This window comes from Mesocricetus auratus, unplaced genomic scaffold (assembly GCF_017639785.1).
Source record: "Mesocricetus auratus isolate SY011 unplaced genomic scaffold, BCM_Maur_2.0 Super-Scaffold_100009, whole genome shotgun sequence".
NCBI classification, from domain to species: domain Eukaryota; kingdom Metazoa; phylum Chordata; class Mammalia; order Rodentia; family Cricetidae; genus Mesocricetus; species Mesocricetus auratus.
The window spans coordinates 51,122,974-51,145,258 of NW_024429193.1; the positions used below are offsets into that span (position 1 = coordinate 51,122,974).

Here is a 22,285-nt window from a genome sequence, read left to right on the forward strand (position 1 = left end):
AAATAGCTTTGAAAATGATCTCATACTAGTAGGAAAAGTTATTTTATATGAGCCTTTGACAGAATTATATGATTTTTGAGCAGCCAGTTTTCATTTCTTCTGTTTGATCTATTGATATTTATGTTTCTAATTGCTTCATAACTGGCTGGGATAGGGGTGGAAGGCAATGCGCAGAGCTATGCTGGAGGGAAGAACCCAATGGAGAATGAAACATTTGTTCCATACAACTTCAAAGGAAGGACTTTGGACCATCACAACAATGTCACAGACATTCAGAGTGCAGCAGCACGCCCCAAGATATAATCATTTCTTTACAATTACTGCTAAAAGTAGAGACTCTTGGCCTCCTGAAATGCCCACCCAGGTGACTGTGTAGTTGTTCAAAGAAGATGACGAAGTGTTACTGAAAGTGATAAGGTTCCCGGATAGAGGGAGGAACACGCTTCCACTTTGACCACCATTGCAAGGCACCTTGCTGTGCCACAGGGAGCCAATGGATGCAAATCATAGAAAATGCGATTTGCAATTTTGCATTGACAGCCAGTTAATGTAGGAGGGAAAGGTCCCCTTTGCACTTTGGAAGCAAACAAGTATCGCATGTGGCGATTCGGCAGCTGCATTAGTTGGTGAAAATTGATGCACATTTCATGTGTCAGAGAGCTGAATCCCAGAGAATGGAGCCAGCCTCCCAGAAAATGGTTCCTTTATATAGTTCCATCCATTTATGTTTGATTGGACTTTCTGTATATTAAATTCAAGCTGTTCTGCCACTCATGGGTATTATGATGTGTTGGCTTGGTGGGAAATAATGAAGGTGATGGGACTTTACAGCATCACATTACAAAGGAGGCGTCCTCAGTCTCATCCATCTCTCCATCAACTAGCCTGCGTGTGAGGTGGCACTTATATTAAAACGATTTTTCTGATTCTGTTTAATGACGTTCGTTCAAGCCATGGCACCCAGAATATGATTACACGAGTTAAATGCAATCTTCTTCCACTCAGTCATGGTCAGTCAGAGCTGGGCTCTCTTCTCTCTACCGCCCTACCTTCCCACACACCTATCATTTGAATAGGGCTGGTGTGGTCTGAGGAAAGCAGGAAGGACAGACAAGAAGCCAAATTCAACATGAAGCCAATTGAATGGTTGCCCCCAAACATAGGAGTAACTCTTTTCTCAAATAAATCTTTCTTAGATGTTGGTCTGAGGTCAATACTATGCACTCTTCCCAAAGGAGATTTCTGGAGCCAGTCTTTGTAGTTTCCAAAAGAGAAACAGGGACTTGAACATTACCAAAAGAAGAGTCATTATGAATGAGTATTCTAGTGTCAGATTCCTAGAAATGGCTAGTCGTATTCAGGCTCGTGTGCCCAATCACAGTGGAAGGTTACTCTGCTCCAGTCCTTGGCTCAGAACTCTTGGCCTTTGTGGAGTGTGATCTGGAGCTCTGTATGACCAGGACAAGCATTCCTTCCTGGGTGTGAGAACGGAATGCATTCAAGTAGCAGATGAGAGCTCTTCCCTGGCAAGGATGGGGAGGGCCCTCTGCTTTTTGTTTACAGTATTTTAAGGCAGAATAATTGTGGTTCCTCAGGAAGAATCATGTTTGTGTTTACTGGTGTGTTTAAAGAGAGAAGCACAAACAAAGCCGGGTAGAGAGAGGAGATTGACTTCCAGACATTCCGGAAGAAAGCTGTGAAATGAACACCGGTTTGGAAATCCTTTTCCAAAAACTGCAGTGACCTGGATTGCCATATCGGAAAGCAGAGACATCGCAAGGCTCCCGCGGGCACCTGAGGGGCTCAAGTGCCACTCATGTGAGTTAACCTTTTGTGCAGTATTGTCTCAGAGGGACATCTGTGTCAGAGCCCAGGCTGGTCCCTCATGATGGCGTAAGCACAGCTGATCACATACTCAGTATTATTGCCTGGGTAGGAAAAGGAGAAAGTTCCATCCAGTTTTCCACCCCTGCTGCCAGCCTGCTCTACCCCTCTCTCTCTGATGTTGTGACAAGTTGGCTCTCTAGGCCTGATGGCTCCGGGTCGATGTCTTAGCTGCCCTGGGCTTTGAGTCACCCTACAAGTCTCTCCAAATGCTTCTCCCAAGGGTGTGGAAGGTCTTCATGGTTAATCTCCTGCCGTGAACTTTCCAGCTGGCTCAGTGGGAAAAGAGCTAGTGAATACTTCCTGAGAAGGTTTCCTGTTGTTTCTACTTTTAATGTATGTGTATGGGGGGGGGTGTTTACTTGTTAGTGGATGCAAGCATACAAGTAGATATCCCACCCCCTCAGGTAGAAGCCAGAGGTCAGCTTTGGATATCTTTCCTCTATCTCCCTCCACCTCTTATGTTTGTTTCTTTTGTTTTTCAAAACAGGGTTCCTCTGTGAAACAGTCCTGGCTGTCCTGAAACTCACTCTGTAGACCAGACTGTCCCCAACTCACAGAGCTCCACCTGCTTCTGCCTGCTTCTTCTGGGATTAAAGGCGTGCACTACAACCTTTTATTTTTAAGATGGAGTTTCTCACCTGAAGTGCTTCAACCCAACTATCTGCTAACTGTACAATAAGTTTACAGGGACCTACCTATCTTTACACCCTCCTCACTCCACTGGGGCATAAGTATGCCACTGGGCCTAGCTTTTCAATGGGCTCTGGGGATCTGAACTCAAGCCCCCATGCTTGCACAGCAGGCTCTGAGCTAGTGCTCCAGCCCTCTGCCTCTAAACAGACGAGGATCTTTCAGTTCCCCGACCTCTGCTGCTCTCACCCATGATGCCACCACCATCTCTTGCCTAGATTACTGCCATGTTTCTTTATGTTAAGAGTTCAAGAAGGCCTCTCAGATGCTAAAAAGAGCCGAAGGAATATGGACAGTATAGAGAAGAGTGTTCCAGTCAGAAGGCATGATACATGTAAAAGTCATCAGGTGGAAGGGTCCTTAATATACTATTCTTGGAACAGTAAGGAAATTCCTGATGGAATTTCTGCGGGGAACGGGCAGGAGGTCAGAACGTTAATGGGAGAATCAACTCAAGCATGCTGCTTGTGAGCACCATGCCACCATGGTGCCTCAGGAATTCCCTCAAGAGTTTTTAAGCCTCTGACCTGTTTCCAGGGGACCTGGCTACTGGAAAGTAAGTATATTCAGTACTCCCTACATGTCATACCATGTTTTATTTTTCTATGAATCCTAATAATGTGTGTTTATTTACCTCCTTACAGTACTGTCCTTTCTATTAGAATACAAGCTTCGCAAAGTGGTTTCTTTACTGCTGAATTCTCATGCCTAGTACTTGGGGAATAAATAGCTGGGTGTAGGGAATTGTGATGGGTAGTAACTTACCTATGGTTCACTTTATGCTCCTCCCTGGCCCTTCAGTGTCTCGAGGTGACCATGGTCAAATAGCCAAATACTATTCAAGGCCTCGTGGCAAACATTCTTTGCAAGAACTCTCAGCCCTCCTAAAGCTGAAGCCTCAATCAGTGTTTGTCCTCCCTGTCTGTTATGTCCACATGACAGCATGGATGATATCTGTGCTTGGTTCTCACATGGCCAGAAGTGGTTTGTGAATGGGGAAGTTGAAGGGGGGGGCGGTGAGGAGCCCCCCCCCCGCGGGATGTAATCCAAGGCACAAATCTGTTTAGTCAAGTACATAGAAATGGAGGCTTACTACACTATCAAGCTCTGCAATCATTGATGATATGTACTTGAAGGCTTCACAATCTGGGGGAAAATACAAAAACAAAGTCAATAAAACATGTTGGCAACAGGGTAGAACACAAGGATTACGATGGGAGGCGTCAGCAGCAGGGTGGAGCACAAGGGCTGTGATGGGAGGTGGAGGCAGCGTCCTGGCAATAGCAACAGGGCTGTGATGGGAGGCGAGAGGATCCCTAGATCTTCAAAATCTGGGAAGGCTTCTTGGAGGAGACAGTGGAGTTTCACATTTGGAAGGTGACTGTTCTGAGGAAGGGAAATGCACCTTGTTTGATTCATTTTGTAAATTCACATTGGACTGGAATGCAATTATAGTGCTTGTGTATGCTCAGAGTCGGCAATGCTCTCTGGTGTACAGTAAGCGTTCATAAACATTGAAGGAACGAAAGATTCCTTGGTGAGATGTAAGTTTGCATCCTCTCTTGGGAATTTCAGCACCAGAGAACTATCAGGTAAGGCAGGCCAACAAAGAAAAGACCTGAAGGTCACTTGTTCTCAGAGTGTAATGTAAGCAGTGCTGTGGGCAGGGGTCCACCCACACAGACAGTATCTAGACTGAGGCATTGCTGATCCTTGTGAAAGTACATACACAACACTGAAAATTGAAGCGTTAATAAAAACACATCTCAGTCAAGCTCCGTTTCTGGCACTGGGGACTCTGATCTCCTGATCTCCACCCCAATCTGAAGAGTTCCTCTCTCTACTTCCCTGCCCGAGTCTTCCTGCCTCCTGGAACGTCAGACAGGTTTCCTCCAGGATTAGGTTTTAAAGGAAAATGCAAATCACCTGGAGACTGCTTCACGCTCGGAAGAAGTAAAAAAACAAAATTGATTCTGCTTTTGTTAAAGTGATTTTTGGACACTGTCAAAAATGCTCTCATCTCAGAGCACAGGGTGACAGATAGGCTGCCGATGACAATTATGTAACTGAGTCAACAGTGGCAGTGAGACACCATGGAAGGAGCAGAGGCTGCTCTATACCTTCCCCCACCTTTCCCAAGCCCAACTCCCCTCTTTAAGATGTCCAAGAGCAGTCCATTCCAGATGTCCTGAAGTTAGCCCCCCATGGCCATTGTGAATGCACACCCAAAGGCTCCCAACTCCTCTTATCCCCACATCTTCGCCTGAGCTGCCCAAGGACTTGCTCAGGCAGTCCAGGGCAGCCATTAGGCTAAGTAAAGCCAAGCAAAACTAAGAAGGGAAATTTGCTTTAACAAAACTCACCTCATCTAATACATTCCCAAACTAGTTATGTTGGTCTTACTTAATATTGGGAGTCCCACGTTATCCCTTTCCTCTGTTAACTGAGATAATTGGGGATTTGTTTTATTTATAGCATCAATTATGAACACGGAAATTAATCCTTGAATGGTGCATTTGGGAGCCCAACTGTCAAGGGAGCACAGGGAAGCCTGGGCACAGCTCAGGGGTCTTTCCCACCAGCACAGGAGCCTGTCAAGGAAAGACATCTTCAAGCCTGGGTGGTAATTTGGGCTGTCATTTGTTCTTGTGTGCATAAAGTATTTTGAAATATTAAATAAATGGTGATAATTGACTTCAGGATATCCCTTCCTGGAGGGCATCTACTAATACATGAGTGGGTTAGTGGGAAAGCAGGAAGAGATGGCGACCAGAGCCTGGCAGAGCAAATGCCTTCGCTTGTGTTGGCTCTCAGCATGTTGACTGGCACTGCTCGGAGAAGGAGCTGAAGAGAGTATCATTGATTAGAGATGGGAGCTCAGGGAGGACTGGGCAGGGAGAAGCCACAGTCATGGTAGGTATGTGCTGGGAGCTACTGGAAGCAATTGGACCACTGCAGAGTTGGTTCTTTATACTTCCTAGTTATATGGGGCTCAAAGTCAACATAGGCTTAAAAAAAAGATGAACTTCCTTCAGTGGTTGAACAGGACTAAAATTAATCAGTGAATGTAGTTTGCACAGAAAGCAGCCAGGAGAGAGGGAAACCTTTCCAGGGTTGAGCAAGAAAGTTCCCTAGTAAGGGCAAGGAGTTCCATGTGGTCCTGTAGAGTATCTCAGTGGACATATCAATCACCCAGTCAAGTCTGCTTCCCTCTCTTCTGGAGCAGCAGAGCTGAGACAGAGCATCCAGGGCTAGAGTTGCTGCAAGGCTGCAGGCTCAAACCTTCAGTTTACCATCAAGAAAGGACAGATATGTCTAGAAGAGACTGAGAGCCAAGAAAATGAGGAAGGTGCCCCATTTACACTGACCCCTCCATTAAAAAGCGTTTTGCCAAGCACCTGCTATGTATAGCAAAACAAACAAGCCTGGTAATGATGCCAACTGCCAGCTCAGGTCAAAGTCAAAGTAGCTTGATCTAGCACCGAGCTACAGTCAGACACAGTGGAAGGAAGAAAAGGAGACTGCTGTCTCGTAACTTGTCTGAATAGAAGGAAGAGAGGGCTAAAGGTTTCTTTTCAAGACCATTTGATTCTCGTCTCCGAAGCCTAGACATTTCAATATATCGGGGATGGAGAGACAAGCCTGTTCATCACTAGGGGAGGAGGGAGGAGGTCCAGGACCCACAGGGGAGCCTCGCCTGTCCCTAGTGTAGGCAGATTCTTTTCTTTCTCACATGCCTTCTAGTGCAGCCTGCCTGCACCCTGCACTCCCCCCAAGAAAATAAATGCGAGACCAGCACTGTCTGCCCCACTCCTTATGCTGAGCACTAAAATAAATCAACCATTACCCCACAGTAAAAATGGCAGTAAAATCCCATGTTTAGCTCTGAAAATAGCCGTTGATCTCTAATGTAGTCTTCTGGTCTACCTAGAAAGATGTGTGTGATGTGTGAAGTCTCTGTGTGCCCAGAACAGTGCCCCGCACACAATATTCACCAAGCTGATGCTTTCTTGACTAGTAATGTAACTAGAAGAGAATATCACATCCAGACGCTTTCTAAAAAGTAATAAGCCTGAAGGTCTGGTTTCTACTATAGGCCATGGTGGATGGGGAACTGTGGGACTCGTGAAAGGAGAAAGGACATTGAAGGTGTATAGACCAGCATTTGAAAATCAGCTTTGTGAATATGGGAAAGTTACTAAACCTCCCTGAGCCTCACCTTCTGTATCTTTAAAGAGCATAGAACTTTTCCTGCCTTGCAAGGCTACTGAGAGGACTTAAATATATGCAAAGTGCTCAGCACACTGCTGACATACAGTAGACACCCAGATGCTATTATACTAATAATAAAAAGTAATGGGCAAGTGGCCAGTGACATCCCTATTGATCTCCAAAATGATCCCATTTTAACTCTGACACCCATCAATCTGCCTGGCATTTATCCCAATAAAAATTCCTCCCTTTCTGTCATAAATCCCATCAGAAGGCAGCTAAAGACACTGGGAAGTTGGGATCTCATCAGGATCATGCTTGAGGGTTGGGATGAGGAACCTGGGTTTCTTTAGGAAAGTGAAAGATGGCCAGGGTCAGCATAGAAGGAACAAATATGAAGCCAAGTGCCCAGATCACTTTATCCCAAATATCCTGTGGTGTCAGAAGCTTACATATGCCGTTTGATCCAAGAAAGATACAGTCCCAGAGTTAAACATTCCCTCTGATGAGCAGCAAGCTATTTGGTGAGCACGTTTGTGCATGTGTACACCTGTGTATGCATGATGCATGGTGTGTGTGTGTGTGTGTGTGTGTGTGAGAGAGAGAGAGAGAGAGAGAGAGAGAGAGAGAGAGAGAGAGAGAGATCTTGGGAAGAATGACTGTATAGCTTTCTTTAGACAGAGGTAAAGGGAATGCCTGGATCAAACATGGCCTTCACAAATGGATGGTGACATCCCTTGTTCCTCCCTGCTCCTCTCTTGTGGCAGAATGACAAATGTAATCACTTTAAAAGGTCCAATCACCTGCTCAGTCGTTCCCAATAAACACACGCAGCACTAGCAGCACTATGGAATAACCTATACTACCACAACGGGGTTTCATCCAGGAAAAAAATCACCAGGATGCCACCAACTGAATTGTCAAAGACCAAATAAAAAGCTTCATGAATTCTCCATCAGCAATATAATGCTTCCTTGTCTAAGCAAATCTAGACCCAGAATATGAATTGTGAAGAGATTTTTCATTAATCTCAAGGCTTCCAAAGGCTGAGGCAGAACCCCTCTGAAATCTATGTCTCCATAAAGCTGCCTTTATTTGCTCTAATCCTGTTAGGGTGAGATTTCAATCTCCTCCCTGGGACCCTTTCCTCTGATGGAACACTTCTCATCCAAGCACCAAACATGTATTTTTGTGACCTTGGTGGAGTGTAGAACTCAAAGATCTGGAAGAGAATGTCACGTGACATCTCACTGGGCACTTGTCTCTGATGATATTGCTGCTTGTCTGACCACATGACCCATTCAGACTATTTCACAGGCACACAGGTAGGCTGGGTTATTCCATCCCCGACTCTACCTGATAAAACAAGCTTGTTCCTCCATTAGTGAGAAAAAAGAAACTACTGCCTTGCTTTGCAGAAAACCCAAAATCAGGGTCCTTGAGAGAAATTCTAATCAGAGATACCGAACCCACGAGTGTCTGTGGCAGCAGAAAAGAAAAGAGGCAAAAGAGAAAGCAGCTTGCAAATATACTACAAAAGAGAAACGCAGAGAGGACCGGTGAAGGAAATACACATGTACAGATTGTACACCATTCATTCAACTTCTCACAGCCTTCTGCCCCACCACCCGCCAGCTCTGTCTTCCTCCCCTTAGAGGCACTCCACCATGCCATCACACACACCACACTGCTTGTCTTGGGGAAAGACACAGTGACTTAATTTCCCATGTTTTATAAAACACATGCCTCGCTCAGCCCCAATGGAATCAATTCAGAGCAAGTCACCACCCACAAACAAATCACTCATTTCTTTGCTGACTATTCCACTTCCCTGGCTCCCATGACTTGAGTCAACCAACCCAACTTCACCCTATCCAGGCCAGTGGCACTGACTTACCCAAGTGTAGTCATGGTGACGATGGTGTACCAGAAAGACGCAGGAATGCTCGTGAACTTGCTGGCAGAGGAGCCCTTCTCGGCATAAAACATCACAGTGGCAAAGATGATTATGGCCATGGTGAGGGAGAAGAGGAGAAAGCCCAGTTCCGAGGCACAGCTCTTCAGGGTGTACCCCAGGATTCGGAGACCCTGGGAGTGTCGAGAGAATTTGAAGATCCTGAAGACGCGGAAGACCCGGAGCGTGACAAAGGCCCCGGACACATCCTCATTGTTGGTCATGACGAGGCCGATGTAATAGGGCATGATGGCCACCACGTCGATGATGCTCATTACACTACGAATGAAGCGGTATCGGCTGGGTGCCGCGAAGAGCCGGAGGAGGTACTCCACGGTGAAGATCATGACGCAGGCAGTGTCCAGGCAGAAGAAGGCCACTGAGTAGCGCTCTCCACATGGCAGCTCCTTGCTCCCGGGCACCGTGCCGCATGGCACCGTCTCCACCACGTTGGTGATGACTGAGACGGCAATGAAGAAGCCAGTCACATAGTAGAAGACCAGGGCCAGGGTGCTGGTGTGTGGGTTCTCGAAGGCCCTCCACATGGTCTGCCGGAAGCTGAGTGAGGGCATGGACTCCTGGTTGTTCTCAGAGTCATTGTCATCCATGAGCCTCTCTGCGTTCTCCCGCTTGCGGTCTTTGTACTCTTCGTAGCAGCAGTCTCCAATGATCTCAGGGAGGATGCCATAGAAGGCCAACTCATCGTCATAGGCAGAGATGCACTCGTACCGCGGGTAGTGTAGCTTCCCAGTGCGGTAGAAGTTGAGTACGCAACGGAAAACTTCTGGGTCGCGGTCAAAGAAGTACTCCTTGGTGTCCTCATTGAAGAAGAACTCCTTCTCTGTGCTGCCCAGCAGAGTATCCGGGTAGCGCTCCAGAGTGGTCCTCCAGGTCTGGAACCGTCGCCCACTCACGTTGAGGACAATCAGCTCGTCTTGCCGCTTGTTCTTGTCAGCTGGAGCTAGGGGCATGGGGCAGTTGGCCACTGGCATCCATCCAATGGCTGCAGCCCGGGCAAAAGGCAGCCAGGCTGCAACTCCCGCCGCCATGGTGACTCCAGCTTTTGGGCTGGTAGCTGCTCAGACACTGTGCACACCAGTTTGGAGTTAGTTCAGTGACCCCTGGGGGACAGGAGAGATCAGAGAAAGGGCTGAGTCTACTTTGATTTTTTGGAGAATAGGGACAAGGGCAGGGTCATTGTGTGAAACAGCAAGTCTCCAAGGCAAGTTAAAACTGAAAGCACCTAAAGAGGCAACCATAATAGTGACTCAAGGACAGTACCTCAGAAGGGGCTGTGCAAAGGACCAGCTCATCAGATGTTGCTGACTGGCCAACAAAGTGTCAAGCTCCGGGGGGTCCAGAAGTACTTGGGAAGAAAAGTCTCTAACAAGATTTGGGAAGATGGATAATAATTAGCTCTGAAAGGTTATGGATGTTATTGCGAATTTAAATTGGGAGAGGGTAAATGAGTCCTCATTAAACGAATTTAAAAGTGGGATAAACATGCTAATTTTTATTTCACTCTTCATCCACCAGGGTAATCAGGAATTGGGGTGCCAATGAAGGAGATCAAGTAAACACATCCTTTATATTTCTCCCTGGTGGGAGGGAGACTGGGGCTGGGTTTAGAAAGCTTTGTCAAGGTGGGAGACCCCAGCAAGCCCAGAGCCTAGTGAAGTTCTGCCCCTAGCTCCCATAGAGAAAGCTTTCTCTAGCAAATTGCAACTTACTCTTTAGGATGCTTGGCCTGGATCCTTGCCCTAGCAACCTACTGTCCAATTGTAGGTTGCTTCAGACACACGATGAACAGACAAGGAGAAGCTTGTGAGGTTGTACACGGTCTCCCTCCCACCCAATGAAGGGATTCTTGGGTTCCGGGTCCACCTGACTTCCACATACTGTCCCTCTCCCACCCCAGAGCAAGACGAGCCACGCTCACTGCCTTCCCTAACTCCTTCGCCTTGCATCTCCATCTGCCTAGAACCCAGAGTTCCCCATTATATAACGATACACCATCCCATGCCAGGCTCTCTCACCTGTCCTCTTCTGCACCCTTCAGAACCTCTTCAGGGCTGGACACCCTTGTCCCTTCACTCACAGCTTTCTGCACCCCGCTTCCCCGCCACCTGCCTGGATGGAGGGAACAATGGCACAGAGAACTATATTTGGCTTTGAGCAGCAGATTTACCTTCCCAGATCTGGCTTTTTAAAGATGATAGTGAAATGACTCTGCAATCCCCAAATGTATACCATCTGTGGGAAGACATGTGGTGACACAGAAACACACGTAACAGTGACGGGAAATTGTTTGGGGTTGGCACACGCAACTCCACTAATCCTAAACTGATCACACAGTGCAGAGCCAAATCTTCACTCGGTTATTTGGACTCTCTAGAACTCACTTGGTTTATTTCTGTATTGAAATAAACGAGGCAAAGGTGACTTTGGGAGTTTGTTGTGTTGTTTGTTAGTCTGGTTTTGCTGTTGGGTGACTTACTACACAGAGACTGAGCGCTGGCCTTCATCTCTCCAGGAATGCCCTTTCACCTGCTTCCTTACTCCCAGATCCTCTGTTTCTTTCCCCCTGAGCTGCTACTGGGCTTTTCTACCTGGAGGCCTCCAAAGCAGAGGAGCTGACACTATCTCCATCCAGAACATTGTTCTTCACCTTCTGCACACAGCCTTCCCTCATCCTAGGCCACTTACCCTGACCGTGCTTTCTTAAAACACTATTCCAAGGATTGCCATGAAAGACTGGCTCCCTTGGCTCCCCACCCCCACTGTATTCTTGTCTCACTCTTCTTCCCCTATACCTAGATTCCTCCCATTACCTCCAAATTCATTCTACTCAGAGTAACCTCCTTAAAGCAAGGTTCTGATTGTGCCTTACTCTGTAGCCTATGAAATAAAACCCTAACTCCTTGCCCTGGAATTCCAGCATCTTCATAAAGGGACCCATCTTAACATATCAGTCAGGCAGTCCACCCTCCTAACCTCCAACAACAAAAGCAGAGGCCGGCTCACAAACAAACCCTGGGTGTGGGGATCTGGAGTATAGCTCCCATCTCTCCTCTTGCCCTGCTCACTAAAACCCACCCGTTCTTCTGGGTGACCCTTCCTCTTCTCCCAAGACTCTCCCTCCTTTAGGCTCCCTGCACTCTGCCTCTCTGCTCTAGCACCTGCCATGCCAAGCTTGGGTCCCAGGTGCTTTATATTCCCTTCATTGACAGTGATGACATCAACAGTTATGAATGGCCAGACACTCTGTGCAAGGTATTGCACTGTCTCCCGTGGCTATCTAATTTAATCCTCAAGGCAATCCCAGGCAGGAGAGTCTATCATGTCCATCATCTCATGAATAAGAAAATCCAAGGCCTATAGATACCTAGCATTCTGATAACCCTGAAGCACAGGTCAGGGATTCGACCTTGAATGGATTACTGAGCACTGACCACACCAGGTTCAGTACCTTATGCATCCATGGACTGTTTCCACCAAGCCACCAAAACAGTCCTTGCTTTTGGAGTAGACACCACTGTAGTCCTCCTCACCTTGTACATAAGGAAAATGAAAGCTAAGGAGTGGTCATGACTTTCTAAATGATTAATTAGTCAGAACTCATCGGGAGTCACTCTAGGCAGCACATTCCCTGGGCCCCCCAAAGACCTTTAGGGCAAAGACCATGTAACCTTAGCTTTCCATCTAGCCTAGCAAGTAGCAATAGTGCAAGTGGTGTTTGAGCAGGTTCTGGAGTCAGGACCGCTATATTATAGGTGCTGCTTGCACTCTGTCATTTTAACTCTATGCCTTGTAACTGTTCCCTGGGGTTGTCAAGGGTAGCTGTTCCTTCTCTAAACAGTAAACTCTGATGACAGAGTTGAATCAAAATCCTAAGAATTGAGTGTAGTAACTGTAGGTACAGTTAAGTGTCCTTCAAGAGTTGATCTCTGCCTCAGTTTCCCCCACCTAATGCTAAAGGTGGATTTTCATAAGTCCCTCTCTTCCTTAAAGGTTTTTTAGATGCTACAGAAGACAATGAGAATGACCATGAGGCTTCCTAAAGTGTCACTGCTTAAAGGATAGAAAACTAGCATGGGCCTGATGAGCTCTTGATTATAGGAACTAAGAGAAGAGAGGAGAGCGGAGGCCATTCATCCATGACAGAGAATAATCTACACAACACTAAGAGAAGACTCAGAAACACATTTGGAATTGCGTAGTTGTCTTCAAGACATTCACCCTTACAGTGAACTATGTTTTCTTTGGGCCAGGAGTTGTCCTTGCCTTCAGCATATACTTAGCTACGTTTTCAAGGGGCGAGGGCCTGGGAAAAGAACATGAGCTGAACACTGGTTATAGATAACTCTGATTCTGATTTAGACCATGTTTCCTGAGTACTGGCAAAGCCTTGGGCACTGTCCAAGGCACTTTTGCATATCATATAACATTTAATTTATTCCCACAAAAAATGCTATGATGTTTTTGTCTATTGGTGACAGGGGAAAAAATGCCTAAGTCTCAGAAGTTTCTTTCCAAGTGGTTAAGTTAATGTATACAGGAGTGGACAGTTTCCACACCAGACCATTGTCTGGCTTACTGTCAAATGACTTCCCTGAACGAGGTGCAGCCCAATCCTGGTGCTCCCTTAGAAGAAGCAGGCAGCGGAGAGAGCAGGCTCTGGGGACCTTTCAGTCTGTTTTAGTGCTACCCTAACTTTTGAAAGCAAACCACTGTTAACTTTCTGGATTGCAGAATCCTCTTCTGTAAAATGAACGCTGAAAAAGAAAGGGATGGAGGACCTTTTGATTCAAATGATTCTCCTGGATCCAGGACACAGACGCTATATCTCCTGTCTCTCTGAGACTGCCTTATGATGGCTGCCCATGCAGAGCGGGAAGTAGAGCATCTGGGTTGGTTGCTGTGGGGATGCAATTAGCCTGAGCCTCATCTCAGCAGAGAGAGTTCTGGGAATTCCTGATGAGGCTGGTGCCCAGAACAGGACACACAACCTGCATCACTTGGAACCCAAGGCAATTCAAGGCCTAGTCTACCCACAGAAACACCCCCCACCCTCTTAGGAAGGAGGAAAGAGGGCTAGGCCTCAGGCCCTTGCTGGTCCCTTGACTCATGACCCCCTAACATTTTTGCTTTATCAAAAAGATGGGCAGGGGCAGCTGTTCAAATGGCAAAGGTTAAGAGATGACTGAATCAGGAAGTACCTTGGAGAACCTTGTTAGCCAGACTCATGGCTCTGAAAAGGACAGTGCCCTTCTGATAGTATCACAATACAGCCCGGGGATTCTGAAGTTTCAGTACCAGCTGCCTGCCTCTGCAAACTGAATTCCATGCCCTCATCCTCTTTACCGAGTCAACTCTTGTTTTCCAAGGCCATGAGTAATGCACAAACTGCTTTCTGATGGATAATTGAAAGCTTAGAGAAAGTCAACACTAATCCCCTCCCTAGCTATCCTAAAGTCTCTTGTCCCAAGGGCAAACTTTTACCCTGTACAATAATCTGGAACAATCTTTTTTCAAGAAGGTCATGCAAGTACCAGACTGTCTCTAGAGATTCGGAACCCATCCTTCGGGTGAAAAGTGCCAAGAAAATAGCAATTACCCTGTTGCTACTTTCTGTGTGAATACGTATGTGCATGCACATGGCCGTATATTGTACACACCTGAGTCTGGAAGAGGACAATCACCTCACTAGACACCATGCCCACGTCCATACGAACCACACCCACCCTCAACCCTGCAGGGATGACCTGGCTCAGACAGCACTTCTGCAGGCTGTCAGTGCAACACTCACCCCTAACGGTGCCAGTGCCTCTTGGAGCTGGCCTGGGTATGAACCCTGCAACAGGCACTACAGTGCGGCCCCATTTCCAGCCAATGGCACCACACACACCTCCCATTCCACGGTTTTACTAGGACGTGGATGCCTTACAAATGAAAACTCTGAAGCTATTTTTGTTTGTGGCCAAAGAGTTTGACAGTGGGAAAGACTCAGCGGTGGGGTAGGGTAGGGATGCAGGAGGGAGAGAGATTAAAACCAGGTAAACTCAGAAACGACAAACGTGGAAAATCCTGGAAAAAGAAACCGCTTTCTCTTGCTTAAAAAGTCAGCCGCCCTGCTAAGCAGCTTCTATTTTGGAGGCAGAAGATCAAAAGGAGGCAGACCTCCTGTCCTGGGGTTTGGTATCTCACCTGAGCACAGATACAAAGCAGCATAAATGTCACACCACCAAGATCTACCCTTCAGTGACCTCAGGAGAGTGTCTCCAGAAACTGGAGATGTTTTGAGGGACTGTTTCAGTCTCTCAGGGAGTCTGTCCTGTGTCAGTGGCATTTTGTTAGACAAGTATGAAATGGGTAGGGGAGCCAAGCTGGAGATCCTTGGGGCACAGGCCTGGGACACACAGATTAACTTCTCCACAGTGCCATTCTTAGGAGGGCCAGGGCAGTTTCCCCGAACTCTTTCTCCAGCTTCCTCAACCGGAAAAGGGAACAGCTGCTAATCCTTCTTCCTCTGGAGTCTTGTAACATTCAAGAAGCAACACGGAAAAATAAACATATCAACTCCTCTTGGTGGTCAGTATGTGTCCACATGGGGAAATGTACACATGCTTTGCATTGAATGTATGCCCAGGAGGCCCCTAACCCTAGATAAACACTCAGGCTCCCTTGAAGTAACACTAAATAATGCATCGATTCAAGCATCACCTACATTCATGCATGACCACCCTGTAAAACCTGATTACCGATTGCATTGTGCCTATCACCCCGTGAAAGTTCTCATCCTTCGTCAAATACATGGAGACGTCTCTTTGCCTTGATTTCAGGTCTGGAACCTCAGCCTGTTGCTGACTTGTCAAGGCTGCCCCAGAAGAAAGGAGAACATCGTGGACTGAATCAAATGCCAGCACTAAGCAAGTGCAGGAATTTAGTTGATGCTAGGTAACTTCTCTGCCCATCCCCAGTGTAAACACCTTGTAAAGCAAAAGAGTCTTTTAAAACCTGCCGCTCATAACACTTAAGAGACCTTTCCTAGGGTTCACAGGATGGACGATGTGACAGGCAGGACCAAATGGACCGGCCCCCAGCCTCTGGCAGAAGCGCCACAGGCTCGCTGGGCTGGAGAACTTTGCGAAGCGCCCCAAAAGGCTCCCAGCTCCCACTCTCAGCCATTTCTCTCCTCAGCTCACAAAGAGCAGGGACGGAGCAAACCGTCGCCACCTGCAGCCAGAACCCGGGGCGCTGCTCCTGGCACCCGGCAAGGGAAGGCAGGCCAATGGCAAGAGGGCAGAGGTTCACACCCCCACCCCTAAACCTCTCAGCGCTTGGGTGCCCAGAGGTGGCTCCACAGCCGCGGGAACCGACGCCCCCAGGCCTGCTGCCTGCTCCCCCCACGGCCCCGGCCCCACCCCCAATCCTTCCGGCGCCCCAGCGCCCACCCACCCGGCCGCGGGAGTGGGAGGGTGCCGCGTGGGCAGCCGGAGCAACAGGCGTGGGAGCAGCGCTCCTCGCACTTGCTGGCTCCGGAAGACTCGGTCGCTTCCCTCTTACCTTCGCCGAAGCCAGCCCCAGGCCCCGCGCCCCGCGCGCGCGAGGAAGCTGCGGCCGGGGGCCGCCGAGGCGCAGAGCGCCCAGCAGCGCGGGGAAGCGCCCAGCAGCCGCCGCTCGGGCGGCTCCTCCTCGCCGGCGAAGTCTCGCTCGTCCCTCCCTCACTCGGTCGGTTCGTGCGTCGGTCCGTCCGGGGGGCCGTCCCTCCCCCGCTGTCGCCGCCGCCACCACCGCTCCAGCCCCGGCTCGGCAGCGCGTCTCCTCCCCGCCTAGTCGCTCCGCTTTAGGGCTCGTGAGCTCGGGTTCGCTCGTTCCCTGCCCCCGCCGCTGCCGGTGCCGCGCGGAGCGGAGTCGGGCCGGCCACGGGCTGCCTCTCCCGAGGTCCCTCTCCCGAGGAGGCGGTGGGGGCGCGGCGCGGGCGGGGCGGAGAGGAGAGTCCGGGGGAGGCGGCGAGGCTGCGCCCTCCGCTCCCCACCGATCCCCCACGGGCCGAGCGGCCCCAGGCCGGGCGCGAGATCGCAGAGCCGCCAGGCAGCGGAGGGAGCAGAGGAGGAGGACCCGGGAGCCTAGCCGCGGGAGGGTGCCCAGGGCGAGGGCGTGCGAGGGGGAGTGACTCTGCGCGAGGGTGTGTGTGTGTGTGTGTGTGTGTGTGTGTGTGTAGAGGGGCGCGCGCGTGAGTGGGGGGAGTGTAGTGGGAGGGGGCGGGGAGACTAGGCAGAGCCTGGTGCGTCTCCCCAGGAGAGTGGAGGAATCCTAGGGTGTGCCTGGAGGTGGTGGTGGAGTGTGCCCACGCGGGTGTGAGCGCGTGTGCCGGCGAGGGTGGGCATGGGGCGAGAGTGGCAAGGTGAGCTTGGCTTGGGAGTGGGGGAGGAGCCGGGCGTGAGGCGTGATCGTGAGTTCGGGGGCGTGTGTGGCTAGGGACTTGGGAAGAGGTGGCAGGGAGCGCTGGTGTGTGTGCGTGTGGGGTGTGTACACTTAACTGGATGTCCGTTTCCCATTCATTGTCCACGCGGCAGAGCAACTCCTCTCCTTGATCACCTAGCGAGGCATGCAAGCTTCCAGGCTGACGTGAACTGTCAGCTGCGTGTGCTGAAGCTGGAAAGGTCTCAGAGGGGTCAAACTGCCTTTACCTTCACATAAGAGCCGCTGTCATACAAGAGTGAGAGGGCATGGCCAGGTAGTCAGGATTTGCTCCAATCCTCCACCACGGTGTCCAGAATTAAGATTGAGGCTTTGGGAATGTGAGCTCTCACTTCCCTATCTTCCCAGAGCAGACCCAGGCCTTCGGACCTTTCCAGAATCCCAAAGATCCCTACTGTTTAGTTCTTCAACCCAGGATGGGGAATGGTCGCAGGCTTTCCCTGTGTCTCCGCCAGGATGTTGGGAATCCCAGGCCTGGAGATCGCGAAGCAGGTAGCTTCGTGCCTCGGCAGGGACGTTCCGCTTTGACTTCAGAGATCGCAGTTCTGAAGTGTGGAGAAGTGTATGCTGAAACACAAATGGACAGAAACGCGAAATGTGCGGTGAGGGTAAGGATGTACTTGGCAGGGCATGCCTTTAACTGCGGCTTTTTCAGACCTTCGGAGTCCAGAATAGGGTTTCCGGCTTGTGGAAATCTGAGCCCTCCCCAGAAGTACAGGGTGAGGAGTAGTTTTTGAGGTCTCAGCTACTCTGGGCCTCTGGTAGCCTGAAGCTTTTATAGACTCACTCTAACCAAAGCGTTCTTAACTGTGTCAGTCTGAAAGGTGCACAATTGGCCCTTCAAGAGGTGGGCGTGGACCCCATTAGCATTTGCCAGGAGTCCTAGAACGCTGTGGGATTTGCATACTAATTTGCATACCATAATAATGATTAACAACACTGCCACTCCCTGGCCAACCCAGGAAGAAATAAGGGAAGGCCCTAGCAGCAGAGATTCTCCCTCTCTCTCTCTACTTAGGGAAGTTTTTGATGTTGGGTTTTGTTTTGTTGTTTTTAATTATTTTTTTTGCAGTTGTAACCTCAGTTGCTGTGACCCCTGGGATTAGGTACTCTGTCTCTGAGTGGTCTGGTCCTAATAGGGACACTTTCCCCTGACTTCTACCACCTATTCAACTTGGGGCAGTAGAAATTCAAAATTTTATTTCTGCCTAGGAGGTTAGGATTTCCTGTACATTCTTGTTGCTCTGCAGTGTGAAGGTAGTTCAGGGATCAAGTCTCCCAAACAGTCAGGGAATAAATGGTTGCGTGGGAACATCAGTAGACTCTTGGGGTGGTCTGTTAATGAGAGAACCTGTGGCCTTTGGGGCTTTGTGAGCCCTACTTGAAGCTAGCACATACTGCCCCACCCCCTCCGATCCTGTATCTCAGATGCTCCTTCCTGGTTGTCTAAGTGAAGTGTCTGTGGACTGCTCTCCTTTTTGTCTCCAATAACTGGAGAAAAGTAAGGGAGACTTGAATTTCTAGTTCAGGCCAATGTGGGTTTTGTTTACAGATGATAAGGAAAATGGAACAAGTGAAAGGAGAAAGGAGGTACCTGGATCCAAGACATTGTCTGGAAGAGACATTGTCCAGGAGACATTGCATAGCCACCCTCCATCCCTTCCTGGCATCTCCCCAGCCATGCCTGTTGGCTCCTTCCCCCCTCTGCCTCTGGCCCAGCGTGGCCGGGATTTTTCATTTGCTTTTCCCCCATGACACGGCCGCTTTTCCTTTAACTCTCGGCTTCTATTTAAAAAGCTAATTTGGGAGCTTGTCGATGCTCCCAATTCAGACATTTTAAATAGGAACTGAAAGTCAGGAGCTGCCAGGGCACTAGGTTTCCTCCTCTCACCACTGGTACTCAGACCCCAGAGAGGGAGAAAGACACACACACACACACAGAGAGAGAGAGAGAGAGAGAGAGAGAGAGAGAGAGAGAGAGAGAGAGAGAGAGAGAGAGAGAGAGAGAGAGAGAGAGATTGCCCTGAAAGTGCAGTGTGTATTTCAGGTTATCTTTTCTATTTAAAGACAATGCTCCTATAGAAGACTCTGTGTGTGTGTGTGTGTGTGTGTGTGTGTGTGTGTGTGTGTGTGTGCGCGCGTGCGTGTCCTTTCTGAGCTGTGCACACAGGAGGATTCCTCGCTAGTCCCAAGGCCCTGGCCGCTATTTTTGTCACCATGTGGACCGTGAGAGGGAGGAGCAGCAGAGCTCAAAGTCAGCTTCCTCTTTGCTGACACACCAGGCCGTTGTTGTCTGTGCATCCCTCTGTACTCAAGCTTGCTCTTTGAAGTGTGCCTGAGCTTCCTGAAGGGTCACTCTCATCCCTACTTCTTGTGGCTGTCCTACTTCAGTTGTTTGTCCCATGTTGGGCAAACATTTTGGAGTTGGGACTCTTCTAAGGGTTGTAAACTTTCTGGATTTCAGAGTGCCATGTATCTTGAAGGGGGCGGAGGACCAGACTTTGAGGTCAGAGTGATTAGGTTTGAATCTGCCTCTGCTGTTACCTAGCTGGGGGACCCTAGGGAGCATGCTTAGACTTTCTGTGCCTTGGTATTTTTCTCTACTCTAAAATGTCCAGTGATAGAATTGTGGCACTTCAGTAGATATCATAGGTAAAATACTTAAAACAATGCATGAAATTTGGGCAGTTGGTGGTTGTTCAAGATAGGAAGTACAGAGAAATCAGTCTAGAGAAGTTAGAACTGCCAGATTGTGTGCATATGCGGTGCTTGAGCACATACATTAAGTCAATATGCATGAGACAATACGAATGCCAGGCCACAGCTGACTATGTCAAATTTACCTCATTGGGATAGCTGAGTCCCTATTCTCCAGAAGAAAATAAAAGAACAGAGGCAGAGTTGTAGGGACAGGGCTGACGAAGGGGCTTGCCAAGCCAATGTCCTAGAGGCCAGTTTTATGCAGAAGGAATGGTTCCAAGACCTATTTGTCCATGGGCTCCCACCACCCTGCTTTACCCAAGCATATACAACTAGGCTCTGTAGGAATGAAGCTTCAGAGGAGTGCTCAATAGGGATAGCTCCTAGTTCTTGGTATCACCTTCTTTGGTCCTACCCCTATCTCTCACCCTCCTTGTCTCACCACTTGGAAGAGGAACTGGTGAATTTGCTATCAGAGTCCATTTCTTTCAGTTCAAAAGAATATGAACGTATGGGGAAGGGCACAGTAGGCCATAAGCATAGATTCTCTGATGGATCCGAGGCAAATCCTGAGGGATATGCAATGTCTTAGTTACTTTTCTGTTGCTGTGATAAAACAGCATGATCAAGGCAACTTGTAAAAGAAAGCGTTTATGTTGGAGCTCACAGCTTCAGAGCATGACAGCAGCAGACCAGTAGGCATGGTGCTGGAGCAGTAGCTGAGAGTTTACATCTTGATCCACAAGAACAAAGCAGGGGGGAGGAGAGAGAAAGAGAGAGATGGAGGGAGGGATGGAGGGGGAGAGAGAGCCTATCCACAGGGACACACCTCCTGCAACAAGGCCATACTTGCTAATCCTTACCAAATAGTTTCACCATCAGGGGACCAGTAGGACCAGTATTCAAACAGATGTACCTATGAGGGGGTATTTTCACTCAAAGCACCACATCTAGCTTTTGTGTGTTGACTTTGAGCTGGGGAACAGCCCCACAGCGGCTACTGGCTATGCCTTCCATGCCCTTTTGGTAGACATCACCACTTATAGACGCACAAAGGAAGATGGTGGGCAGGTGGGAGGAACTTCTACAGCATTCATCTTGTTCGCTGAGGCAGGACTCATCATTAGAGTCTGGGGCTCACCAATTAGACTAGGATCATTGGTCAACAAGCCCCCCCACCCCATCCTTCTATCTCCACCTCCCCAGACACGAGATGATAAGTGCACACTACTGCACCTGGCCTTTGATGTGGCCATTAGAAGTTAAACTCAGGTCCTCATTCTTGTGTGGCAAGCACTTTATCCACTGAGGTGTCCCCAGCTCCAGGTGCTGCCTCCTGCATGTTTCCAGGATGGTTTCTTACTCTTCCTTGGTTCTCTGTCTCTCCTTTTCCAGGGAGAGGCTAACTTGTGGTTTGAGTTCATTCTCATATGGAGGACCCTTTCCTGAGCTTTCTCTGGCTCCTAGCTACCAGGTCTCTCCATTCTTGACCACCCTCACCGCTGCTACATCTCACTACCCTCATCTGTTAGACTGTCCCCATCCGTCATCTCTCTCACTTCCATTCCTGCCTGAAGTCTACACTCTTCTTCAGACTTTCTGCTTACACTGTCCTTCTGATGGTGTCTTGTCCTATCACATCTTCAAGCCTTTGTACACGCTGCCCCATGCTCCAGAAATGCCCACCATTACTTTCTGTTTATTCCCACATGGGGGAGGGTGGTGAGCAAACGTTTATTCAGACCAGCTAAGGGACAGATGAGCAATCAAAGATTGATTCCACTCAAGTGTGGTTGGCAAACCAGTGAGTTTATTGGCAAGGAGTTGGTTGGTTATCAGGAAGTCTAACCCAGCTTGGGTGGGGACTTAGATACAATGCATCCCTAGAATTCCTTGCCCAACTTGCAGCCAGCTCTACCAGACAACTTCCTCTCCCATCAAGCATTCCCTGCTTTTACAAGCTTGGGGTGGATGGGGTGGGGTGGAGCCGGAGGTGTATGCTTGTGACTTTCGAAAGTTTCTTGAACCTCCAAGTTCATTAACTTTCTTATTCCTTTGAGTCTCTCTTCTCCTTCCAGGAGAGAATGTTAATCTCAATTCTGAGGGAGTAGCTACAGAATACTCTCTTATCAAACTTCCACTCTACCTCAAACCTTAAATACCCACCATAAAGTTCATATATTGAGTTTTGGTAAAAATCCTTCCTGTATCCCAGATGAACTAACTATTCCCCACTTCATGAACTCTGCGGTTCTTTCTGCCTGTGTGGGCTTAGTTGTCTGCACATGCATGTCTCTTTCTAGCCTTTGTGTAGTGTAAGGCAAGGACTATGCTTCAGCAACTGATTCCTGACACAGT

The 22,285-nt window shown here is 48.8% G+C and overlaps 1 protein-coding gene across 2 annotated transcripts in view; it reads right to left on the reverse strand.

Annotated features, from left to right (window-relative positions):
- Positions 1-17,144, reverse strand: part of Kcnd3 (potassium voltage-gated channel subfamily D member 3) — a 219,294-nt gene extending 202,150 nt beyond the window's left edge. Inside the window, exons 1-2 of one of the 2 annotated variants that reach the window (XM_005076574.4) lie at positions 16,310-17,144; positions 8,687-9,864 (exon numbers count right to left, since the gene is read on the reverse strand). In XM_005076574.4, coding sequence (XP_005076631.1) covers positions 8,687-9,792 — 1,106 coding nt within the window. In that variant the 5' untranslated portion in view covers positions 9,793-9,864; positions 16,310-17,144. The remainder of the gene's footprint in view (positions 1-8,686; positions 9,865-16,309) is intronic. The other variant, XM_005076575.4, reaches the window with a different exon arrangement.
- Between the last annotated feature and the right edge of the window lie 5,141 nt (positions 17,145-22,285).